The following is a 24,185-nucleotide window of genomic DNA, read 5'->3' as shown; positions in this document are numbered from 1 at the left end:
GGGGTAGATGCGACCTGTACATCGGGTTCATCACCAGGTACGTATGGGCGAGGCATGGGGTTGACTTGTTCCTGTGACTCTAGGATCTGGTCAGCATGGCATCTCACGATGCTCTCCCCAACGTCCACTGTGTACATTAGTGGGCCCTGCCGTGTGCATATCGTTCCTGGCTGCCATTTTTCTGTTCGGTAGTCGCGGGCCAAGACTGGTTGCCCTACATTGAAGCTCCTTGTTGGCTTCTCATGGATGTGCTGGAATTGCTTACTCCTAACATCTCTTCGTACGTTTGGTCTGACCAAATCCAGGCAAGATCTTAACCTTCGGTTAAAGAACATCATGGCTGGGGCCTGGTTGGTGACTGCATGTGTCGCATTCCGATAGGCGAACAGGAAATTGTCCACCTTGTGCTGCAGCGGAATGTTGTCATTGTACATAGCCTTTATTGCCTTCTTAAAGGTTTGTACGAACCTCTCAGCCAATCCATTTGTGGCTGGATGATACGGGGCGGATGTGTAATGCCTTACCACATTCTTTTTCAAGAACCTCCGGAACTCTTCGGACACAAACTGTGGTCCATTGTCGGAGCAAATCTGTTCTGGCAAGCCATTCCTGGCAAAAATGGTCCGTAGCACTGCAATAGTTTTCTCCGTGGTGGTGGAGGACATTTTGATGACCTCAGGCCATTTCGAGTGCGCATCCACGGCTATTAAAAACATTGGGTCCATGAATGGACCAGCAAAATCAATATGCACCCGTTGCCATGGAGATGAGGGCCACTCCCATGGGTGTAGAGGGGCCTGTGGTGGTGCATTTTGGACTTTCTGGCATCCCGAGCAACTCTTGGTCAGGTCCTCGATTTGTTTATCGATTCCCGGCCACCACACATAAGCTCTGGCTAGGCTTTTCATTTTTACCCCTCCCAGATGACCCTCATGAAGCTCATTGAGCACTCTATCCCTTAACTTGGGTGGAATTACCACTCGGGATCCACACATCAAGGGCCCCCGGCATACTGACAGCTGTTCTCTCCTTGTCGAGAATGCTGGCAACAGTGAGTCGCCATGTGCTGGCCATCCCTTCACCGTCAAATCATATACCCGAGACAGTGTCGGGTCATTTTGGGTTTCCTTTTCGAGGTTATGATGGAGCTGTATAAAACACTGGTTAGGCCACAGCTGGAATACTGTGTGCAGTTCTGGTCGCCACACTACAGGAAGGATGTGATCGCTTTGGAGAGGGTGCAGAGGCGATTCACCAGGATGTTACCAGGGCTGGAGCGCTTCAGCTATGAAGAAAGACTGGGCAGATTGGGTTTGTTTTCCTTGGAGCAGAGGAGGCTGAGGGGGGACATGATTGAGGTGTACAAAATTATGAGGGGCATAGATAGGATGGATACTGAGGAGCTTTTTCCCTTAGTAGAAGGGTCAATAACTAGGGGGCATAGATTCAAGGTAAAGGGCAGGAGGTTTAGAGGGGATTTGAGAAAGAACTTTTTCACCCAGAGGGTGGTTGGAGTCTGGAACTCACTGCCTGAAAGGGTTGTGGAGGCAGGAACCCTCACAACATTTAAGAAGCATTTGGATGAGCACTTGAAATGCCATAACATACAAGGCTACGGACCAAATGCTGGAATATGGGATTAGATTAGACAGGGCTTGATGGCCGGCACGGACACGATGGGCCGAAGGGCCTCTATCCGTGCTGCATAACTCTATGACTCTATGACAAACGTTAGTTACCGGTAGGTATTCAACTATAGTCAAATGGAATATTTCCGACAGGATCCACTGCTGGTGCTTCCTCCGCAGTAGGCAGTGGCAGGCGTGGTAGCCCATCAGCATTTCCATGCTGTTTCGTGCCCTTATATTCAATCTCATAGTGGTGCGCCCCTAGAAAAAGTGACCATCTTTGTAGTCATTGCGCAGTCATCACTGGAACGCCCTTCTTCGGATTAAAAATGGAGACAAGAGGCTGGTGATCCGTCAGCAAGGTGAATTTCTGCCCGTGCAGATAGTGATTGAACTTTTTCACTCCCCACACTAGGCTGAGGGCCTCCCTGTCAATCTGGGCGTAGTTACGCTCAGCTGAGGTTAGTGATCGTGACGCAAAGGCTATTGGCCTCTCTGAGCCGTCCGAGAATTTGTGCAACAGCACCGCTCCAATGCCGTAGGGTGACGCATCACATGCCAACCGAATTGGTAATGCTGGGTTGTAATAGGCCAATACCTCTTTCGATGTGATTAGTGTTTTGCTCTTCTGGAAAGCTCGTCTACATTCGTCACTTCACTTCCATGGCACCCAAGTTTGCAGTAGGGTGTTCAGTGGGTGTAGTATTGTAGACAAATTTGGCAAGAACTTATGGTAGTAGTTTACCAGCCCGAGGAACGACCTCAGTTGTGACACATTTTCCGGTGCTGGAGCCTTGACTACTGCCTCAATCTTCTCTGGGGACTTATGTAACCCCTCTTTATCGATAACGTGGCCACAATACGAGATCTGTTTTCTAAAAAACTCGCATTTGGGGCGGTTAGCTCGGAGCCCATATTCCTGCAATCTAGTGAGCACCTGCTCCAGGTTGGCAAGGTGATCACTGTCATTTTCACCCGTGACCAGGATGTCGTCCAAATAACACTGGGTCCCTGGGATCCCTTGCAGGACTTGTTCCATTGCCCTCTGCCAAATAGGCGGAGCTGATGCTACCCTGAATACCAGCCGGTTGTATTGGTAGAGATCTTTATGGGTGTTGATTGTGAGGTATTTTTTGGATGCTTCTTCTACCTCCATTTGCAGATATGCCTGGGCCAGATCAATCTTAGTGAAGCGTTTCCCTCCAGATAGCGAGGCGAAAATATCTTCAATCCGCGGAAGTGGATATTGTACGGTGTGAAGCACCGGGTTCACTGTTGCCTTAAAGTCCCCACAAATGCGAACCTTCCTTGGTTCCCCAGGCGTGCTGCTCAACAACGTTTTCATCACAGGGATGATGGGTGTAGCCCACTCGCTCCAGTCTACCTTGGACAGTACACCTGAACGTTCCAGACTCTCCAGCTCTGCTTCGACGGCTGGGCGGATCGCATAAGGTACTGGTCTGGCCTTAAAAAATTTGGGGCTTGCGTTTTCTTCAATTTTAATTGTCGCTGTCATGCCTTTTAGTGTTCCGAGTCCTTGCTGGAACACTTCTTTCGCATCATTTAGGATCTTTGACAGTCGTCCAGGTGTGACGTCGTCATCCTTTTTGTCAGCCACAGTCAGTGCCTGTATGGAATGCCAATCCAGTTGTATTTTCCGGATCCATTCACGTCCCAGTAATGGTGGTCCTCCATCTTGTAATACATACAGGTCTAGTTTTGGTGTTTCCTTACCATTATATATAACGGTCACCCTTATTTTTCCTTTGGGGTAGACTTTTTGCCCCGTGTACGTCTTCAAAATAATTTTTGTGTCTCTCAAGGGTATGTGTGAGAATAGCCGCTCGTAGTCCCGTCGGTTTATGACTGTTAGGGCTGATCCTGTGTCCAATTCCATCTTTACCTGGACTCCTGCTATCTTGAGAGTGACCCAAATGGTTCGGTGATCCTCCGTTGTGATCACATTATGCAGTTTCAGACAACTCAGTTCCCTGCTTTCGGAGTCGTTATCACTCTTTTGTTCATCTGAACTATTCTCCGTCATCTTATGTACCTTCTTGTACTTTTCTTTGGTAGGTTTCTTATTGCTGGTTTTCTATCCCGACCTGCAGACTCATGCTATGGGTCCTACTTTTCCACACTGTCTGCACACTTTGTCTTTGAACCAGCAATCATTCTGGTCATGTGTTGTTCTGCCGCAGCGATAGCACTTCTCTGTTCCATATGACATTTCGTTTGTGCCATATTCTTGCGGTCTCTGTTGTATCTCTGCAGCGCCCCGTGCTGCTGCTTCATATGATACCGCAATGCTGAAAGCCTTTTCCAGCGTAAGGTCCTTTTCAGATAAAAGCCGTTTCTGGGTTCCTTCACTTTGAAGCCCACACACAAACTTGTCCCTTAAGGTACCTGCCAGTCCCGCTCCAAACTGGCAGTGTTTCGATAGTTTGCACAGTTCTGTTAAATAATCAGCATTGCTTTCATCCTTATGCTGGTTCCGTTTGTGAAACTTGAATCTTTCTGCTATCAGCAGCGGTGTGGGGTTTAAATGTTCCTTTAGTATCATTACTATGTCTTCAAAACTCTTTTCCATTGGCTTCGTTGGGGTTACTAGATTTCGTAATAAACCATAAGTCTTTGCACACATTAAATTTAACAATACCGACGCTTTCTTGTCATCTGACACCTCATTTGCCTTGCCGTACACCTCTATTCATTCGACATATGTAGTCCAATCTTCGACTTCATTGTCAAATGCGGTGATACTGCCACTCTTCGGCATTTTGGGTGTGGTTTAAAATGGCATCTCCCAATGGCTTCAAATGGCGTCTCCCGTGCTTTCCTTCCTCCCCCGCTGCTGCCAACGCTGCTCCCGGCGGTTCTCGTGGCAATGGCGGCACCTCGCGGGTTTCTGCGCATCTCTCCCTCTCTCCGACACTGCTCGGCCCCTGAACACAGGCTGCGCCCTGTGCGCTCTGCCCTCTCTCTCCCCCGTTGACGCTGCTCGGCCCTTTGCTGTGCCGCTCGGTCGGGCTCTAGCCCACCGCTGTCTGGGAAGGGTCTGCGCACTACCTGTTGCCAGCCCGTTTTGCTGGACCACCTCGACTGGAAAGCCAAGCCTGGCTCTCGACAGCCTCCCCCGCAATTCTCGAGTCTCTGCTGGATGACTGGGTGGTTGCCCGTGGTCGACGCCCGAGTCTCTGGCCTTGACCTCCAATCCACTGATCTCCAGGAACGAATCCCCGGGAGGTGATGCAGAGTTGCAGGTAGGTTCGAACTTGCCTCGTCGCCAATGTAGTGTCCGTGTATAATAAGACACAGACTGCGGAGAACAGTACAACAGGTGTTTACTCAATGTGGCTCACAGTGGAACTGATCTGTACAGATTACTACTCAGGGCTATATACAGGTGTGGTCACTGCCGGTGCTGCAGTATACATGAGCTGTAAAAGATAGTTCCCCACTTAAAGGTATATACATTACAGACGGGACCGGCGTGATGCCGATCTATGAAAACTTCCAGACAGACCAGCGCTAATGTTGAAGGATACGGAGGTTTTCATCTCCGTATCTGACAACAAACACTGTTGCTTAGCAACAGCTTGTAAACAGTCGGCCCGTACCTTGGAAGCGTCTCTGTAGCTTAGCAACAGCTTCAGAGAGGCTTTCCAGAGATTGACTATTTTAAAAAATGCAAGGAGAAGAAAAAAAAGGGGAAAAAAACTAACAAAACGGCTGCTGATTTCTGCCGTTAGATCGAGGTTTCCGGCCATACAACCTCCGGATAAACCAAAGTTTCCTGTATAATGGGCGGCTGAATCAATATCACTCATTTTACATAATCGTCCAAAGCCAGTATTACTATATGAATATTTCTTCTGAATTGTTTCTCACATTGGTTCTTCTCCTCAGTATCTGTTTCTCTTTCTCTTTGGGTAGTTTTCCTTTTATTAATTTGTATTTCTAAAGTGTTCATCTGGAATGGGAGAAAGGTAAACGCTGGGTGCAGGAGCCCATAAATGGTGTTTGGATCAGTATTTTTTAATAGTTTTTTAATGGAATGTCTTTGTCAGAGATGTTTTTATATTTCTGATTTTTTTTAACATATTAGTTTTACGAAAAAATAAATTGTCAGCCATTTTTGAGTCCTTCAGTTAAGTCTGTCCTTAAATGACCTCATTGAATAAGTCAAAGTTGAGGTGATACCAGATGAAAAAAGGCAAGCCAGAGATGATTCTGCAAACCTTGGCACACCTATCTAGCATTGACGGTGGACAATTGTGTCAGCGTGCTACAGGTTAGCTGGGCAGAGTTTGTCATCTGCCTCGAGGACTACTGGAACAATCTTGTAACATAGGGCCCGATTTTGTGGATTGTGTGGGAAAAGGTCGGATTCCCCCGAATGTGGGGTTCTGACCCACAAAAAAATGGGTCAGCCAGCTGCACGCAATTTTCCCTCAAGTGGCCAATTAATTTCCAGCGTGTGGGCAGCCTTGCTAATTGTCCATTTCTAGTCAGGAAGCCCCACAGTATGATGTCATCGTTTGTGGTGCTTTCAAGGTCCACAGCAAGCATTGCTTCCTCTGTTGGCTTCCAAATGAACCATACAGGATGGCAGAGGAGCCTGCAGCAGCTGTGGCCAGTGCCAGACCCCGAGCTGCCACCAAATTCGACGAAGCTTCACTGCAGGCATTATTGGATGGGGTTAGGGCCCACAGGGAGGTCCTCTTCCCTAGGTCAGGCAGGAAGAGGCCTCCCACTGAGACCAATGCTGCATGGACGCAGGTGTCTGCAGATGTCAACTCGAATGTGCATGTAACCTTGGCATCACATCTCTAACTCCTTCCTCTACTCCCCCACAGGACCATCCAGAGCCCCCGTCCCCACTGTGGAGGAGGAAGAGGCTGTGCAGCCAGACTCCTCAGAGGAAGCTCCAACCTCTGAGGGCGCAGTGTCAGCTGAAGTAAGCGCACCCAGCACCAGCGCAGGCACTCATACTTCGGGGGGACCTTCGGGACATAGAGTAGTGTTGTCACCTGGTGTTTCACAGCTCACAAGTGAGCCTCAGCAGATTCTGGAGACAGGGACAGCAGTGGAGCGTCCTCGTCGGAGGGCGCAGGACTCTGCCAACTCAGCTCAGCTGCGCAGCATGCCGACCCTCTGCCTCTGGGTCCATCCGCAAGAGAAGAGGTGATGGATCTCCATGCACAGATGCAGGAGTCTCTGGCAGGTTTTGTCTCCAGGGTCGCTGCGAGTGTGGAGCGAATGGAGGAGTCCATAGCGACCATGAGCAGAGCCTCTGTGGAGTCATTGGCACAGGAACGCATCACCATGGAAAGGTTGGCAACCTCCATGGAGGAGATAACTCGCCAGGGTACGGAAAACATGGTGAGTGCTCCATAAGAGAATGACATCTCTTGAGGAGCGTTGGCCATCTATTGAACAGAGAAACCAGACCTTCATGGAAGTCCTTCTGAGCAGGACTGCCAGTGCAGATACGGGTCACCTTGGCCCCCTAAAGCGCAGCAAGATGCTCTCAAGCCACTTCCAAGCGCTGGCCCCTTCTGGCCTGTGCAGCTTCAGGTGAGTGAGCAGCAGCCTGGTGCTCCTGGTGCTCATCCTACTGCTCCTGGTTCTGCTGCTGCCACCTCTGCTGCTGGAGATCCTCTAATGGCAAGAAGGGAAGGAAAAAAAGGCGTCCCATGCTTCTGGTAGATGCCTCCGCTGAGGAAGCGCTGAGTGAGGGTGGCGAGAGGGGCTTCCCAGGAGATCACATTGGAGAAGTGTGTGAGACTCCAACCTTCCACAGCTGTGCCTAAGCCTTGAAGCCTTGAAGAAGTAGCCCCGAGCCTGCAAGAACAAGGTCCTTCAACATACAAATGCTGTCCCTTTAAATCGCAGCTTTCCCGAATGAGCTGCAGCTGAGAGCAAGCAAGCCGGCAAGCTTCACGCCAGGTTTCATCAGCGTGAAAATCGCAAGGGCACCCTAAAATGGCATTAAACATGCCAATAATTGGTGATTAGGGTCCCGACGGCCAGTCCCGCCAGCGGTGGGCGGGACTGAATCGGCTCACGGAGAAACGGCGGTCCGAAAGTCGGACGGGGCGGGGAATCAGGCAGGGGGGCCGCGACCCCCTGTTTCAGCGATTTTTCAGCCCCCGACCACCTGAAAACCCGCCCGACGGCTGGCAGAAAATCGGGGCCATAGAATCTTATAGCATAGGTCGCTGCCCTTATGCCTATTTATTCAGCCATGCTATTCCATTCCTGGCTAGCATTGCAATATCAGATACTGTGCCGTCCACGTAGGCTCAAAATGGTGATGGAAGTCTTTGCCTGACAAGCACTCTCATAAATCTTCCCAGGTACTGCAGGCACTGTGTGCAGCATTCAGTCTAACTGTCGTCTCCTGCCAGACATGGAATAGTGGGGCTGTACCACTCCACTGTTTGTCCACAGGTTCCCTTTTGTGTTTCTACCTTGTGCTGTCTGCCCATTCAACCTTGCCTGTCAGTTTGTCTCTCCTCTTCTCCCCCCACCCCCCAATACAGCCTTTGAAAAGGCTGAAAATTGTGCCCAAGAGTTCACTTCACACCGTGGCAAGTTATGAAATTGAACTCAGTGAACCTGGTAATTTGTGTGCTAGCACCAGAAAAATGACCCTGAAAAGTTGCCAAATAGTTATAAACTTCCAACATGTTTGCTAATGTCCTTCAGGGAAGAGAATCTGCTACCCTGGTCTGGCCAAATGTGACTCCAGTCCCACAATTTGTGGTTGACTCTAAATACCCTCCCACCATCTTTTCTGGACAACGAGGGAAGGGCAATAAATGCAGCCTTGTCCATGTCGCCCTCATCCTGAGAACAATCTTTTTTTTTTAAATAAGCCTCCTACCTTTAAGTGACTGCAACTCTTGAATTTTGAGCATCAGCCCTTTAAGTGCTACATGCTCTGACTTCTGTGAGTCTCCCCTCATTATGTTCCCTATGCAAGAGTTAAGCTACACAGGAAACACATTTAAATTGTTGAAATAACATGACACCGCTTAATCCGGCAAGGTGAGCTCCTCCTCTACCAGTGCAAGTGCACTCAGAGACGCGATGATTATGGGACCATTTCCTCCCATATCTTGGAATAAATATAGTTTTGCTTCTGCTAAATTTGATGGATTCATTTGTATTGTATTGGTGTCTGAGCAGGAAAAGATGGTTGCCAAGAACTCTCCTGTTATCGCCTGAGTTCTTGTTTCAGCATATCTGCCCAGCTTTCTTTGGGCACGTGATCCATCTGCTGAGGGGGAAGAAATGAAAAAAGGAACAGAAACTCACTGACAGAAGAGCTAGACATGGAAAAAGGAAACTATGGATCAGAGATAGATGTGAGGAAAAAAGTGAGAGGAATGAGGCAAACCCAGACCTGCAACAGAGAGAAAAAGATGACAGATGGTTGCATAGAGGAGATAGAAAGATGAACAAGGTTGGGTCTGCGGAGTTGAGGGAAAGCAAATAGGCATCCACAAGGGATGGGAGAGTGAACTCCACACTGAGAGTTATTGATCTATAGAAGGGAGAAAACAACCAAAAAGTGGTCAAATAACAATCTAACATCAGTCACAATAATTGATGATAGTGTTTCTAAGTGCGACAAGGCCATTTACACCATCCATGGAGCTGTCAATACTGCGGAAATGGTGGGAATGACATTTATGATCTGCAAGTCTGTCACTGATTCAAATATATGGAGCTATGTTTCTGTTCAAGAGTGACTTGTATCAACATTTCTGAAGCCACAGTGAGTGATCACTGTTCCGAATGCTTCTTCACTGAAGTCCTAAATAAGGAACCAACGTAAAGATTTTTCATTCTCTTCCTGCTTCGAAGCCATCCTCTCCTCTCTCTGATCAATCAGGAATTGATCCAATTTGCTTCTGAATGCTTTAACGGAGTCAGGATTTACTGTAACAGGTTGCTATCAATTCCACGAGTCAATGATTCTAAACATAGAGATTTAATTGCTTAAACTACATTTAGATTGTGGCTTCTTCTTTAGTTTCTGATTATGTCCTGTAGTGATGGACATCATGTTTGCTCTACGTCACTGATTCTCTTCACTGCCGTGTAAGGTTAGGGAAAATCCCTGGTGGACATTTCTCCCTCTCCATTTTGGAATGATTCTGAACTTATCAATAATTTTCATGTAAGGTCTGTCCAAATTTTAAAAAAATCAGTCTTGGGATGTGGGATTTATTGCATATCCCTAGAAGCTCTTGAGAAGTTTGTGCTGGGCCTTTTTAAACGCTGCAGTCTGTGTGGTGAAGGTGCTCCCACAATGCTGGTCTCACCTAACGACAAATGTCCCAGTCAGTATGGTGTATGACTTGGAGTTGATGGTATTTCCCATGTCCTTCGAGGTGGTGGAGGTCATGACTTTGGGCGATGCTGCCAAAGAAGCCTTGGAAAGTTGCTGCAGTGCATCCTGTAGATAGTACACAGAATGTTAGTGGTGGAGGGTGATTAAGGAGATGTTTAGGCTAGTGGATGAGCTGCCGATAAGCAGACTGTTTTATCCTGGAAGGCATTGAGCTTCTTGCATATTGTTATAGCTGCAACTATCCAGGCAAGTAGATAATATTCCATCACACTTCAGACTTGTCCCGTGAAGATGCTGGAAAGTCTTTGGGGAGTCAAGAGGTGAACCACTCGCCGCAGAATACCCAGCCTCTGAACTGCTCTAGTAGCCATAGCATTTACGTGGCTGGTCCAATTGAGGTCAATGTGACCCCCCCAAGATGTTGATGGTGGGGGACTCAGCGATGGTAGTGCTGTTGAATGTCAATACGAGGTGGTTAGGCTAACTCTTGTTGGAGACGGTCATTGCCTGTCACTCGTGGCATGAATGTTATTTCCTACTTATCAACCCAAGCCTGAATGTTGCCCAGGTCTTGCTGTATGTGGGCCTGGACTGTTTCATTATCTGAGGAATTGTAAATGGAGTTGAATACTGCAATCATCAGCAAGTAGCCCACTTCTGACCTTCTGATGGAGGGAAGTTCATAGGTAGTCGGGCAGAGGACACTGCATTGACGAAGCCCTGCATCGATGTCCTGGGGCTGAGATGACTGGCCTCCAACAACCAGAACCATTTTCCTTTGTGCTAGGCTTGACTTCAGCTACTGGAGTTTTATCCTTCATCCCCATTGACTTTAGTTTTACTAGAGCTCCTTTGTGCCATTCAGTTGAATGCTGCTTTGATGTTAAGAGCTGCCACTCTCCTCTCAACTCTGGAATTCAGCTTGTGTCCACGTTGGTAGCAAAACTGTAATGAGGTTTGGAGCCAAGCGGTCCTGGCGGAATCCAAACTGAGCATCCATGCGCAGGTTATTGGTGGGTAAGTGCTGCTTGATAGCACTGTTGATGACTCCTTTCATCACTTTGCTGATGGACTGCGAGTAGTTCAGTAAGTGGACAGTTCAGATTTGTCATGTTTTTGTGGACAGGACATACCAGGGAAATTTTCCACATTGTCAGATAGATGCCAATTGTAGTTGTACTGGCCTGTTTTCCTCAGGATTGACGTACACATATCAGCCACCGTGCTGTAGGTTTGATTGTCCAAAAGAAATTTTAATATTCAGCATTAATATATTTAAATCCATTCATCTACAAACCTAGACTCATTGGCAAGCTTCACAGTTAATCCACACTGGCGTTGCTATTTCTCTTTTATGAAGTGTAGATGGAAGCTACATTTTGATCAGCTCGAACCTGTCATATTTAACAGGAATTTACTGTATAATATATATTACCACATGAAATACAGTTGACAAGGTTGGTCAACTTGTTTTTTTTTCATGCCATGGGTTTAATTAAGTTTCAAAGCAATTTTTTTTTAAGTGGATGGTTATATATACTGTACATTTAATATGTACAAAGTTGGCATGATGCATAAATCTGAAAATACTTTTATTTTAAGCTAAAAGCAAGCTTTCGAGTTGACAGCTAATTGATTCGGTGTTGGCAATGAAAGCCTCCTCTTCGATGCTTGAAATGAAAGCTCTTCATGTCACAGGTTGTGTTTAAATCCTTAGATCGTGATCAGCCTGGAAATTACATTGTGTTTGACTTTTTAATGAGGGAAAATGAAAGTTTTTGACATATTGCACATGGATAGGAAATATGTCAAAATAGCAATCATTTTTTTCCACAGCCTTTGCGAATATTTTATCCACTGTAACCTTTTTCTTAAGAAACAATATAAAAGAAGCATTTTTAAGAGAGTGCAAAGTTTCCATTGTGAGATTGTAAAATACATCCAGATTTGACTCCATGTTGTGAGAACTATGAATTTTCCAATAACAGTGTTTTGCATTTAGATGACTTTTAATGCAGCATTTATAATTCAAACTGAATTAGGGGGCTGGAGAATAGATAGAGAATTGTGACGGAGGAGCTGAAATCTGAATCCTGTGCAGACTGTAACAGTGTGAGGTGTGATGAAGAATGTGGCTGGGTATGGGCTTTTGAAAAGAACTGTTTTGTTTCCTAGGTTCTCCCAGGAGCCCTTTGAATAGAACTGCCCTCACTTTAATCACTGTGAGCAGCTGTGTCCTAACTGTGGTGTATGGCGGCCACTTGACATGCCCTCTGATGGTGAAGGTGACCCTACACGTCCCTGAGCACTTCATTGCTGATGGTGAGTTTTTCCCTTGTGGGTACTTACAGAAAACAGAAAGGCTGAGTAGTTGATAGTAGTTTCTTGTGTGGTATTTGTTCGGTTGGTGTGAATTGTTTCTGCATTACAATTCTTGGAAGTTGCTGTATACCAGCAGCGATCTGCGCCTTTTGATTTTGGACATTGGGTAAGTTTATTCCCATCCAAATAATTTTTCTTCATATTTGGTACAATGGAGTTATCAAAGCAAACAACATTACAACACGCGTCGGTATGAATGCTAGAAAATAATGGCAGTTGATGCTGTTTTGGAATGTATTTGTGAAAATTAGTTTAATTCTGATTTATTTACCCAGGCCTAGAGTTTCCTTTCGGGTTGCGTTGGTTTTTTCGACGCAATTCGCCCGCAATTGGTGCAAAAAATTGCGGAATTTTAGGCACTCGTTACGTTCACCTCATCTCCAGTTTCGGCCATCTTTTGCGCTACTTTTAATAACATTGGGCTAGAAGCTGGCCCCGCCCCCAAAACTGGCCATGCCCCCAGGATGAATTAATCACCATTGGGAGTTTCTGCTAATTGCGTCATTTGAAGGCCTTCGAGGAGGCTCTAAAAATTAAGCTGGTCCTTTTGGGCGCAAGGACGCTACTAGAAACATTTTAAGAGCTTTTGAATATACAGTATATGTTTTTCTACTTTACTAAGAAACTGACTACTGTGCTCCAATATATTTAGGAAATGGTTCTGTGTATTTTTTTTAACGTCATTTTCAGTCATTTAAAATCGGGTTACTCACAGGTGGTGGATTGACACTGTGATTAAAATGCTTATTCTTTTGTCATAAACACATTTTCAGCTGTATTAATCAAACTGCACCAGGTTATAAGAACATAAGATGTAGGAGCAGGAGTAGGTCATTTGGCCCCTCGAGCCTGCTCCGCCATTCAATAAGATCATGGCTGATCTGATCTTGGCCTCAACTCCACTTCCCTGCCCACTCCAAATAACCCTTGACTCCCTTATCGTTCAAAAATCTGTCTGTCTCCATCTTAAATATATTCAGTGACCCAGCCTCCACAGCTCTCTGGGGAAGAGAATTCCAAAGATTCACGACACTCAGAGAAGAAATTCCTCCTCATTTCCGATTTTAAAGGGTGCCCCCTTATTCTGAAATTATGCCCCCTAGTTCTAGATTCTCCCACGAGGGGAAACATCTTCTCTGCATCTACCCTGCCAAGTCCCTTCAAAATCTTATATATTTCAATAAGATCCCCTCTCATTCTTCTAAACTCCAATGAGTATAGGCCCAACCTGCTCAACCTTTTTTCATAAGATAACCCCTTCATCTCCGGAATCAACCTCGTGAACCTTCTCTGAACTGCCTCCAATGCAAGTATATCCTTCCTTAAATAAGGAGACCAAAACTGTACACAGTACTCCAGGTGTGGTCTCACCAACGCCCTGTACAGTTGTAACAGGACTTCCCTACTTTAATACTCCATTCCCTTTGCAATAAAGGCCAACACTCCATTTGTCTTCCTAATTACTTGCTGTACCTGCATGCTAACTGTTTGTGATTCATGTACATGAACCCCCAGATCCCTCTGTACATCGCATTTTGTAATCTTTGTAATCTCTCCCCATTTAAATAATAATTTGTTTTTTATTTTTCCTACCAAAGTGGATAACCTCGCATTTTCCCACATTAAACTCCATCTGCCAGATTTTTGCCCACTCACTTAGCCTATCTATATCCCTTTGGAGATTCTTTGTGTCCTCCACACAATTTGCTTTCCCACCTATCATTGTACCATCAGCAAATTTGGCTACATTACACTCAGTCCCTTCATCCAAGTCATTAATATAGATTGTAAATAGTTGAGGCCCCAGCACTGATCCCTGCGGCACCCTACTAGTTACAGTTTGCCAACCTGAAAATGACCCATTTATCCCGACTCTCTGTTTTCTGTTAGTTAGCCAATTCGCTATCCATCGCTCTTAAATATATCAAGGAATATTTTTTAAAGCAAAATTCATTGAAAAATTAGGTTTTAAAACACTACCTGATTGCGCTGGCTCAAGGCAGATTTTGCGTTCGGCGATATACAAATGAGTTTTAGCACATACTTGAGAAAATAAAACACTTCTCAAAATGGCCGCAATTTGCCAATTGTGCCCAGAAGCGGAAACTCTTACCCCCAATGTCAAGTGACTTAATTATTTAATAAATTCAGGTAAAGAAAAATTATACAAAAATAATTCATCCCTGCTGCTAAATATACAGACTTCGCCATTGGCTTGAATTGAAGTATTTTTTTTCTGTTTCTTGTTTGTAATGGGTAGAGTTTCCACATTGGGAAGTTGCACTGAAAATGTGCTTGAAATTATGCTGGTTAGGTTACATTTCAAGCTTTCCATAAATTCATTTGCATAATCACAAATGTAAAACTTTCCAAGAACTAGCGCAATCGGGCAGCGTAACAGAATTTAATTGTTTCTTTTTTTCCCCTTGCATTAATAAAATAAATTGGGATGTTGCACCAAAAATGTGCAACTACCCAATGTGGAAACTCTACCCCGTGATCTTTAGATAGATTTAATTAATCTATTGACTCAAAAAATCACCAAGTGTTTGTGGAGCTGTCACTGTGCCCAATCAGGCCAAACTGGGACATGAATTGCACTGGGTATATATCAGGCCACTTGGATTAAATTTAACAATGATGACCAGCAGTCAAATACGTTCGAGTTTTATCCAGAAGAGACTTGCTAACTGGGATCTTCTAATGGAAATAAAGCATTCCACTTTATTAGGATGGCCCAGGACTGACCTAAACATATTGGGAATCAATTCCTTGATGTATCTGAGAGTGGTAACCTGGTGCAGTTTTATTAATACAACTGAAAATGGGTTTATTACCAAAAATATTTTTTAAAAGGGTGTCCAGTCCTCAACCTGCGAGTAACCTGATTTAAAATCACTAAAAATGACTTTAATAAAACTATACTGAACCATTGACTAGTTTCATTGGTGTACACTAGTCAGTTTTTTAGTAAATTAAATTTTTTTTGATATGAAAATACTTTTAAAACATGCCTACTTGTGCCTGTGTGCCTAAGAAAATGAACACAATTTAAAGATCCTTCCCAAACCAACGCAGTTCATGGAATCTTGCAGTTTTGATCTGGGGGCGGGGACTGATCCGGGTGAATTGAGTCTTGCACCAACATAATGGATTGCGGAAAACCCAAGCGTAAGTGGCTTGGGGCATAACTCACGTTTAAAATTCCCCGATCTTTTGAATCAAATCCGGCCGATTCTGCCCGGATTGTGCTGATATTACTAGTGGAAACTCAACCCCCGTATCTTTATCCACAACTGAATGTGTTCATTCATATATATAAAAGAATAGTTAAGATATTGTGGAGAAAGCTTGCTAGAAAACTGACAAAATTAGAATATAGTGACCTTTATGATGAAACCAGGTTGTTAAGAATACCCTTAATGGCATGTTCCTTATATTCATTGCTAATAAAAATTGGTTTATAGGCTCAGTAGCCACTACTAGGCAAAGAAGCTGATGTTAATGACCTATAATTGGAAGGTGAGCAGAAGATTGTTGATGGCACTTAAACCTTGTCATTGATCTGAAAAAGACATTTCTGATGAAGGGTCTCCACCTGAAACCTGGCCCATTTCTTACTGTAAACATGGTATAATTTCCACTGCCATAGACTCAACCCCAAGATGATTAATCTCATGATTACACAGGTTAAAATGTAAAAAGATAAACACCATAATTAGTTGCTCAAGGATTTGCAACAGTTTTCTTTTCTACAGTGCTCAATACATACATAAAGATGTTTCAGTTTGCTTTACAGGGGGATAGACAGCAAGTGAAGACTGAGCAGGGGCTAAAATGAGGAGAGTCAGGGGAACAAAACATGCTTGAAGAAGAGGATTTTGTGGCTTGTCAAAGCAGTGAGGTCGGTGACAAGTCTACGATGCTGAGGGAAAGTGTTTCAAAGAGTAAAACCAAGGTGGTTGAAGGAGCAACCACTCGTGGTGGAGTGAAGGAAGTAAGGAAGAAGTAGCTGGCTAGTGTTGGAGGACTGGAAGGTGATTGTAGGGTCTGGGACTAGAAGCTATACATTGGTGACTGAGCAGTGTGGTTTAGGTGTTGTGGATAGGGTGAAGCCTGATTAGAGGGTTTTGAACAAGATGTCATAATGGGAGGACGTGAGAAAAAGACGAAAGTTGAAAATAAAGGGTAGCTGTAAAGAGTGGAGGGGTGGAGATCAGTTTTTCTTAATGACAGTAGGTGGGAATGATGACTGGTTTTGAAAGATGTAGGGAGCATACAGTTTGTGAGCTCCTCTGATGTCAGAGGTTAGGATGGAGGATTCAGTGGAAGATGTTGGGTCCCCAACTCTTTACAATCTATATTAACGATTTGGAGGAGGGGACCGAGTGTAACATATCAAAGTTTGCAGATGATACTAAGATGGGAGGGAAAGTAGTGAGTGAGGAGGATATAACAAACCTACAAGGGGACATAGACAGGCTAAGTAGGTGGACAGAGATTTGGCAGATGGAATACAATACTGGAAAGTGTGAGGTTATGCACTTTGGCAGGAAAAATCGTAGAGCAAGTTATTATCTTAATGGCAAGAAACTGGAAAGTACTGAAGTACAAAGGGATCTGGGGGTCCTGGTGCACGAAACTCAAAAGGTTAGTATGCAGGTGCAGCAAGTGATTAAGAAGGCCAATGGAATGTTGGCTTTCATTGCTAGGGGGATAGAATATAAAAATAGGGAGGTATTGCTTCAGTTGTACAAGGTATTGGTGAGACCGCACCTGGAATACTGCGTACAGTTTTGGTGTCCATACTTAAGAAAGGACATACTTGCTCTCGAGTCAGTACAAAGAAGGTTCACTCGGTTAATCCCGGGGATGAGGGGATGGACATATGAGGAGAGGTTGAGTAGATTGGGACTCTACTCATTGGAGTTTAGAAGAATGAGAGGCGATCTTATTGAAACATATAAGATTGTGAAGGGGTTGGATCGGGTGGATGCGGGGAGGATGTTCCCGATGATGGGTGAAACTAGAACTAGGGGGCATAGTCTTTGAATAAGGGGCTGCTCTTTCAAAACTGAGATGAGGAGGAACTACTTCACTCAGAGGGTGGTAGGTCCATGGAATATGCTGCCCCAAAAAGCTGTAGAAGCTACATCATTACATAAATTTAAAACAGAAATAGACAGTTTCCTAGAAGTAAAGGGAATTAAGGGTTACGGGGAGCGGGCAGGAATTTGGACATGAGTCTAGGTTCGGATCGGTCATGGCCCTGTGGGTAGCGGAGCTGGCCCAGGGGCCGTGTAGCCTGATCCTGCTCCTATTTCGTGTGTCTAATTCTGTTAGATTCAGGAGATGGTTCTGTGATAGTAGATTGGCGGTTAGGATCAGATCAGCCATGATCTTGTTGAATGGCAGGCTCGAGGGGCCGATTGGCCTACTCCTGCTCCTATTTCTTATGTTCTTATGTTAAAAGTAGATTGTTCATTATGTAGAAGAGAAGTTTGCAATTGTTCCTGCTTTCCAAAATGGTCTTGGAATAGTTGGTGGACTTGGCCATGGAGAAGGAGACATGGCAGATCTTGAGGTAGTTAAACTATACTTCGCAATGAACGGTCAAGCCAGGTGGTCAGCAAGTGCAGTCCAGTGGATTTGAGGTCACAGATATAACTGTGCTGGGGAAGAGGTGGGGATGGCAGATTGTCTGCGATCTAGTGGGGACAAGAGAAGTGTTTAGAATTGACCCAAACTTGAACATCTTTGGGCAAAAAAGGGTGACCAACATAGAGACCTGATTTCCAAAGGAACACAATGAAGTAAGTCAACATTTCACTCATTGTGATAATTGGGATGAATTGAAAAAGGCCCAAAAATCTAGCTCAGCCTGCCGTTGTGCTGTGGGTCCGCATGGGATTCCAATCCTCCTCCAGCTGCTGGTGTGCAGTGCTCACGTATCCCAGAGGCACAGTTAGTTCGAAGCATTCCCTGGGATCACGTGGGCCATGAGGAGCCAATCGGAGCAGGGAATCTCCATTCATAGATTTGACAGGAAGGCCTGTCAAACCTATGAATAGAGATTGGCCCCAAAACCTAAGTAAAGCTTCAAATACATTTTTCTAAATCACATTTTTAAAATAACTATAAATTACAAAAATTAACTATTTTAAACAAAAATTTAAATTTTTGAAAAAATTGATTAAAGTTTTTAATGGGGCTAAAAATAAACTTACCTTTCTTTAAAGTATTTAAAAATGATAAACCTGTGGAAAAAACGTTTAAATTTTATTAATTCACCTCTTACCTTGTTAAAAGCAGGCCTTGCGCCTCCTTTTTTCACGCGCAGTCGCTAGGGACTTACCCTCACGGAGAAACCTGTGAAAAAAGCGGAAGTTCAAGGTCTACACACTGCCTCTCCGGCGCACGTGTTTGACCTCCGAACCCTTTCCTTCAAAGGAACGGAAGTTCCGGTTTCCAGTGCATGCGCAGTGCATGCACGAAACTGGCACTTTCGTTGGCCAGACGGGTGAGTACACAGCGCGTACTCACCCGTGGGGACCCAAATTTCTGGCCCTATATCTTACCAGTGTAGATTATCACCCAGGATTGAGTAAAATTTGTTTCTTTATCACTGAAAACAACATTAAAAAAATCAATGTAACCCCTGAGTGTGACAAAAGTGGTAGAGACTTCAGTCATCAACAATATGCACACCGACTTAATGTATGGCTTGCAAAAGGGGTGTACAGGAAACTTTCGATTTACCGGCACCTAAATAACCGGAAATCTCAGTTAACCGGCAAAATTCAGGAGTAGGTTTGTTGCTTTATACGGAGCTCTCAGCTCTCCGTATCTTTTACTATAGCTCTCGGTTATCCGGAATTTTTGATGAACCGGCACCACGTCGGTGCCGGATAAAAAAAAGTTTCCGAACATGGTTTGCAATCACTATCTGCAGGGAAAGGATTTCAATAGGGTTGAGCCCATTTCTCATCCACAAAAGCACAAGGTGCAAGTCTTTTTATTCTAATCATAATTTGCCTTTTTGAGGCCAGGGTATTGAACTGCGGGAGAGCATTCTTCTACTTCTTTGTTTTCTCATTCAGGATGGATAGCTATATGTTTCAATGTGTTCTTAGCAAAAGATAGCAAACATTATCCTGATATGCCAATTGTCCTCCAGTTAGCTAACAGAATTTTTGATCAATGCCTGTGTTAATCCCTATTATTCTTGTAAATGTTCTTAGCTCCCGGCAGTGTGACATTATGTGGCAGCAGGATATGGTCTTTTTCATTGTTGTACTTGTAATTAATGATGCACTAAATTAGTGTAGAACACACATACATTGGAAAGAGACGTACTTGTTTGAATTTGGCTTGTTAGCTCAATAATAATGGTTAAAATCCACCTAATCGGGATCAATAATACTCTTATTTTCCACATCATTCCCAATTAGTATGTCATATGTACTGAGCTTGTTATTCTCCAGTAATCTGCTGAAAACAAATCTACCAATTGTGCGATAGTTATTTTCCAACCCAAGCATCTTCAAAGATTTTAGTTACTACAGGAAACTTTTTTTTTTTATCTGGCACTGACGGGACCAACGTGGTGCCGGTTCATCAAAAATTCCGGATAACCGAGAGCTATAGTAAAAGATACGGAGAGCTGAGAGCTCCGTATAAAGCAACAAACCCTGTTGCTTAGCAACAGGTGCAGAGCATTGGCCACAAGTTCCAAGCGTCTCTGTAGCTTAGCAACAGCTGCAGCCACACCCGATTGCACAGCAACAGATCGAGGAAGGCAAGTAATATGAAGTAAAACTTAACTGAACCTACTCCTGAATTTTGCTGGTTAACCAAGATTTCCGGTTATTTAGGTGCTGGTAAATCGAAGTTTCCTGTATGTCTGTATCATCAGGAACTGTACACCTTGAGGGGTAACTATGTGAATCAACGTGTTCCCTATGTGTACTAAACTCACCCAACTTTGTACAAGCTTTATTGTGTAGAAATGACTGTTGGCAGTACAGGTACACTATCCCTTATCCGAAAGCCTTGGGACCAGCTGAGTTTCGGTTTTCGGAATTTTTCGGATTTCAGAAGGTATTATTATAAGACTGGGAAATTTGTATTTAATATAAATTGTAAAAGTTCAGGCTACCCTTCCTGCTTCTCTGGAAAGCCGGATATCGGCTGACTCCAACTAAGCTGGCCCGCAAATCAGGTTGGGGGTCGGGTGGGGGGGGGAGAAAAGAATATCGGATGGGTCGGGGGGTGGGGGGGGGGGTCGGGGTCGGGGTCGGGAGAAAAGAATATCGGACGGGCCGCTGCAGCTATCGGACGGGTCGCTGTATTGTTGGGTTCACTCTCCCGGTACCTCCTTCACACTGCCCGGCTCGGCCTGCAATCTCCTACCCAGGAGGGAACTCTGTGACCCTCTGCCCTGCTCAGCGTAAGTCGTGCGCCACTCTGGTCATGTCGTGCGCACGACTTACGCTGAACAAAAAAACTTTTGGTTTTTAGAGGTTTTCGGTTTTCGGATAAAGGATAGTCTACCTGTAATAGTGAATGAAAGCTTAATGTGTTTGCATGACTTTCCTCTGTTATTTTAACGGAGGTGATAATCCATTTAAAGTAAATGGGTTTGTGCCCTTGTGGCTATAGCAGTCAGAGAGATGTTGTATAAATGCATTGAGTGTTCATCCGCTATTATCATCAACAGTCATTTCTTGTATCACTTGTTTTGTCAGATTTTGCAATAAGCAAATGTTGCTCATCAAATGGCCGCCATGACTTAGTAATTCTTTGCACTACCAACAGCAACTGGAGCCCAGTGAACCGCTCCACAAAGACAAATGTTTCACTCTCTTCAGCTCTAAATCACCTAGCAGCAGCTGCCTGTAAAAATGCTGTGATTTTTGCAGTTAGAATGAGTACAATCCGCATTATGTTAAATTATTACCTGTGAATGAGTTAAAAGCAAAAATTCCTTCGAGCAGTTCAGATGACGCTCATAATTTACTTCAGCTTTATTCTCGTGGTTTTCAGTGACATCTGAACCTCTTAATTGAATGGCTCAGGCCTGTTTGAATCCTAAATGTTCATTATTCTTGACATCTTTGTCCATCAAAACACTGTCTTCAACATGTCTTGAACAGGTGTTTTAATTAAAAGGAAAAACGGTGTCAAAACACATTGATCAGATGTCTTTAACTTTTGCCTTTCTCCGTTGTTCAGGGAGCAGCTTTGTTGTCAGTGAGGGAAGCTTTCTGGATGTTTCGGACTGGTTAAATCCGGCAAAGTTATCACTGTTTTACCAAATCAATTCCACATCTCCATGGACAAGAGACCTTTGTGGGCAAAGGACATTGGAGCCGTGTGAGCATCTCTGCGATGAAGAAACGGGTAAGTCGTGAGTCCTGTAGCTTTCAGCCTCCGGGACTGTTACACGTGGGATTTACCCAATTTGGTGCTTATTTATTTATTTACAATTTTTGGAGCTGGTTTTTTTCGGTTGCACTAAATATGTTTTTTTTGGTGCTTCTTGTTTTCTCTTTTGTTAAAATAATATATCATTGGTTGGAAAGAAAAGCACTGTAGAACCTTATTATTTTCTTCCTGATCAGGTAGTTTCAGTTGCTTTTTAGCTGATAGAATGAATACCTCCTCTGTACATCTGTTGAAATAAGCAAAACAAGGTTTCGAAAAGCATTGTTATCATAGTTACAACATGAAAACGTAGCTACATCAAGCAAATGTGCAGCCGGATTTATTTACTTTTTTCCCTTATTAATGTTATCAAAATAAATACCAACTTCATCCTTCTTCATTTGGTGGGAGTGGGAGAACAGATGGTGGTTTAAGCTTAAAACAAAAACCTTAATTAAGGCTGCCACATGGCATGTGGTTTTCACTGAGAATCAACACAGAATCATAACTCAGGAGTCAGATCAATCTTTGGGCCAAGAAGTGAAACCACCGCTCTCTAGTTTTGTCCTGAGCATTGTATAATTCTTGTCTGGTGTGAAAGTCGCTTTTTAAAAGTGGATAGGTAGTCCATTGGACAAGCTTGGATGTTATATAAATTTACTGAAGATTCTGTTTAATGATAAAAGGTGAGGATGCTCCCATCTCTTGGTAAAAAATTACCAACTCTTGAACTGAGTTCAGTGCACAAATCTACGTATCTAAGGGGTCGCCCATTCAAGACAGAGATGAGGAGAAATTTCTCATAGAGGGTCGTGAGTCTTTGGAACTCTCTTCCTCAGGGGGCGGTAGAAGCAGAGTCTTTGAATATTTTTAAAGCAGAGGTCAATAGATTCTTGATAAGCAAGGGGGTGAAAGGTTATCGGGGTAGGCAGGAATGTGGAGTAATCAGATCAGCCATGATTTTATTGAATGGCGGAGCAGGCTCGAGGGGCCGAGTGGCCTACTCCTGCTCCTAATTTGTATGTTCGTATGTACATGGGACAGCTCAGTGCAAGTTATAGCAACTTGGGATCATCAGTGTAATTCTGGGGTGCAAGGGTGCATCCCAATCTAACTGCTAACTTGGTTCAGTTTATAGCACTCTGAGTTGGAAGGCCTCCCATGTTCTACCATCCATAAACTTGAGGTCATCCAAAACTCTGCTGTCTGTGTCCTAACTCAAATCAAGTCCCGTTCATCCATCACCGCTGTGCTTGCTGACCTACTTTCGCTCCCAGTTAAGCAACGCCTCGATTTTAAAATTCTCATCCTTGTTTTCAAATTCGTCCACGGCCTTGCTCCTCCCTATCTCTGTAATGTCCTCCAGCCCCACAACCCTCTGGGATATCTGTGCTCCTCCAATTCTGGACACCTGAGTGTTGAGTCTGTGCTTTCCAAATGTAGTTATGCTGAATAACTGGACACAGACAACAGAATACTTAAACAGGTCTTTAGTAACTGAGGGTCAGGGCTGAACTGAAATACAATTTGCTCCACAGGGTTTATATACTGGTGTGGTCACCACCGGTACTACAATATACAGGAGCCATCAGAAAATAGTCCATCACCTTAAGGTAGTCTCTTAAGGTGGTACAGGTTACATACATTATACTGAGCATCACCGATTTTAATCACTCCACCATTGGTAGCCGTGCCTTCTGTTGCCTAGGCCCTGGAATTCCGTCCCTAAACCTCTCCCCCTCTCTTTCCTCCTTTAAGACGCTCCTTAAAACCTACCTCTTTGAACAAGCTTTTGGTCTTCTGCCTTAATATCTCATTATGTGGCTCGGTGTCAAATTCTGTTTGATAATGCTTTGGGATATTTTACATAGTAAGAAGTAGGAGCAGGAGTAGGCCATACGGCCCCTCGGGCCTGCTCCGCCATTCAATAGGATCATGGCTGATCCGAACCTAGACTCACGTCGACTTCCCTGCCCGCTCCCCGTAACCCCTAATTCCCTTATCAGCTAGGAAACTGTCTATCTCCATTTTAAATTTATTTAATGTCGCAGCTTCCACAGCTCTCAGGTAGCAAATTCCATAGATTTACTACCCTCTGAGTGAAGAAGTTTCTCCTCATCTCAGTTTTGAAACGGCAGCCCCTTATTCTAAGATTATGCCCCCTATTTCTAATATCACCCATCACCCTGCCAAGTCCCCTCACAATCTTATATGTTTCGATAAGATCACCTCTCATTCTTCTGAATTCCAATGAGTAGAGGCCCAACCTACTCAACCTTTCCTCATAAGTCAACCCCCTCATCTCCAGAATCAACTGAGTGAACCTTCTCTGAACTGCCTCGAGAGCAAGTATATCTTTTCTTAAATATGGAAGCCAAAAC

General features: G+C 44.4%; 1 protein-coding gene across 7 annotated transcripts in view; it reads left to right on the top strand.

Annotated features, from left to right (window-relative positions):
* astn2 (astrotactin 2) overlaps positions 1 to 24,185 on the top strand; it is a 1,941,856-nt gene that overhangs the window by 859,482 nt on the left and 1,058,189 nt on the right. For all 7 annotated transcript variants that reach the window (XM_085965839.1, XM_085965837.1, XM_085965836.1 and 4 more), the window contains 2 exons: positions 12,172 to 12,318; positions 21,613 to 21,780. In XM_085965839.1, the coding sequence (XP_085821965.1) occupies positions 12,172 to 12,318; positions 21,613 to 21,780 (315 nt within the window). The remainder of the gene's footprint in view (positions 1 to 12,171; positions 12,319 to 21,612; positions 21,781 to 24,185) is intronic.

The sequence above is a fragment of the Somniosus microcephalus genome, chromosome 23, assembly GCF_052327205.1.
Source record: "Somniosus microcephalus isolate GS21.2 chromosome 23, FLI_Smic_1.0, whole genome shotgun sequence".
Taxonomy (NCBI): Eukaryota; Metazoa; Chordata; class Chondrichthyes; order Squaliformes; family Somniosidae; genus Somniosus; species Somniosus microcephalus.
Note: the sequence above shows the minus strand (reverse complement) of the source record. Positions and strands in the feature narration are given on the sequence as shown.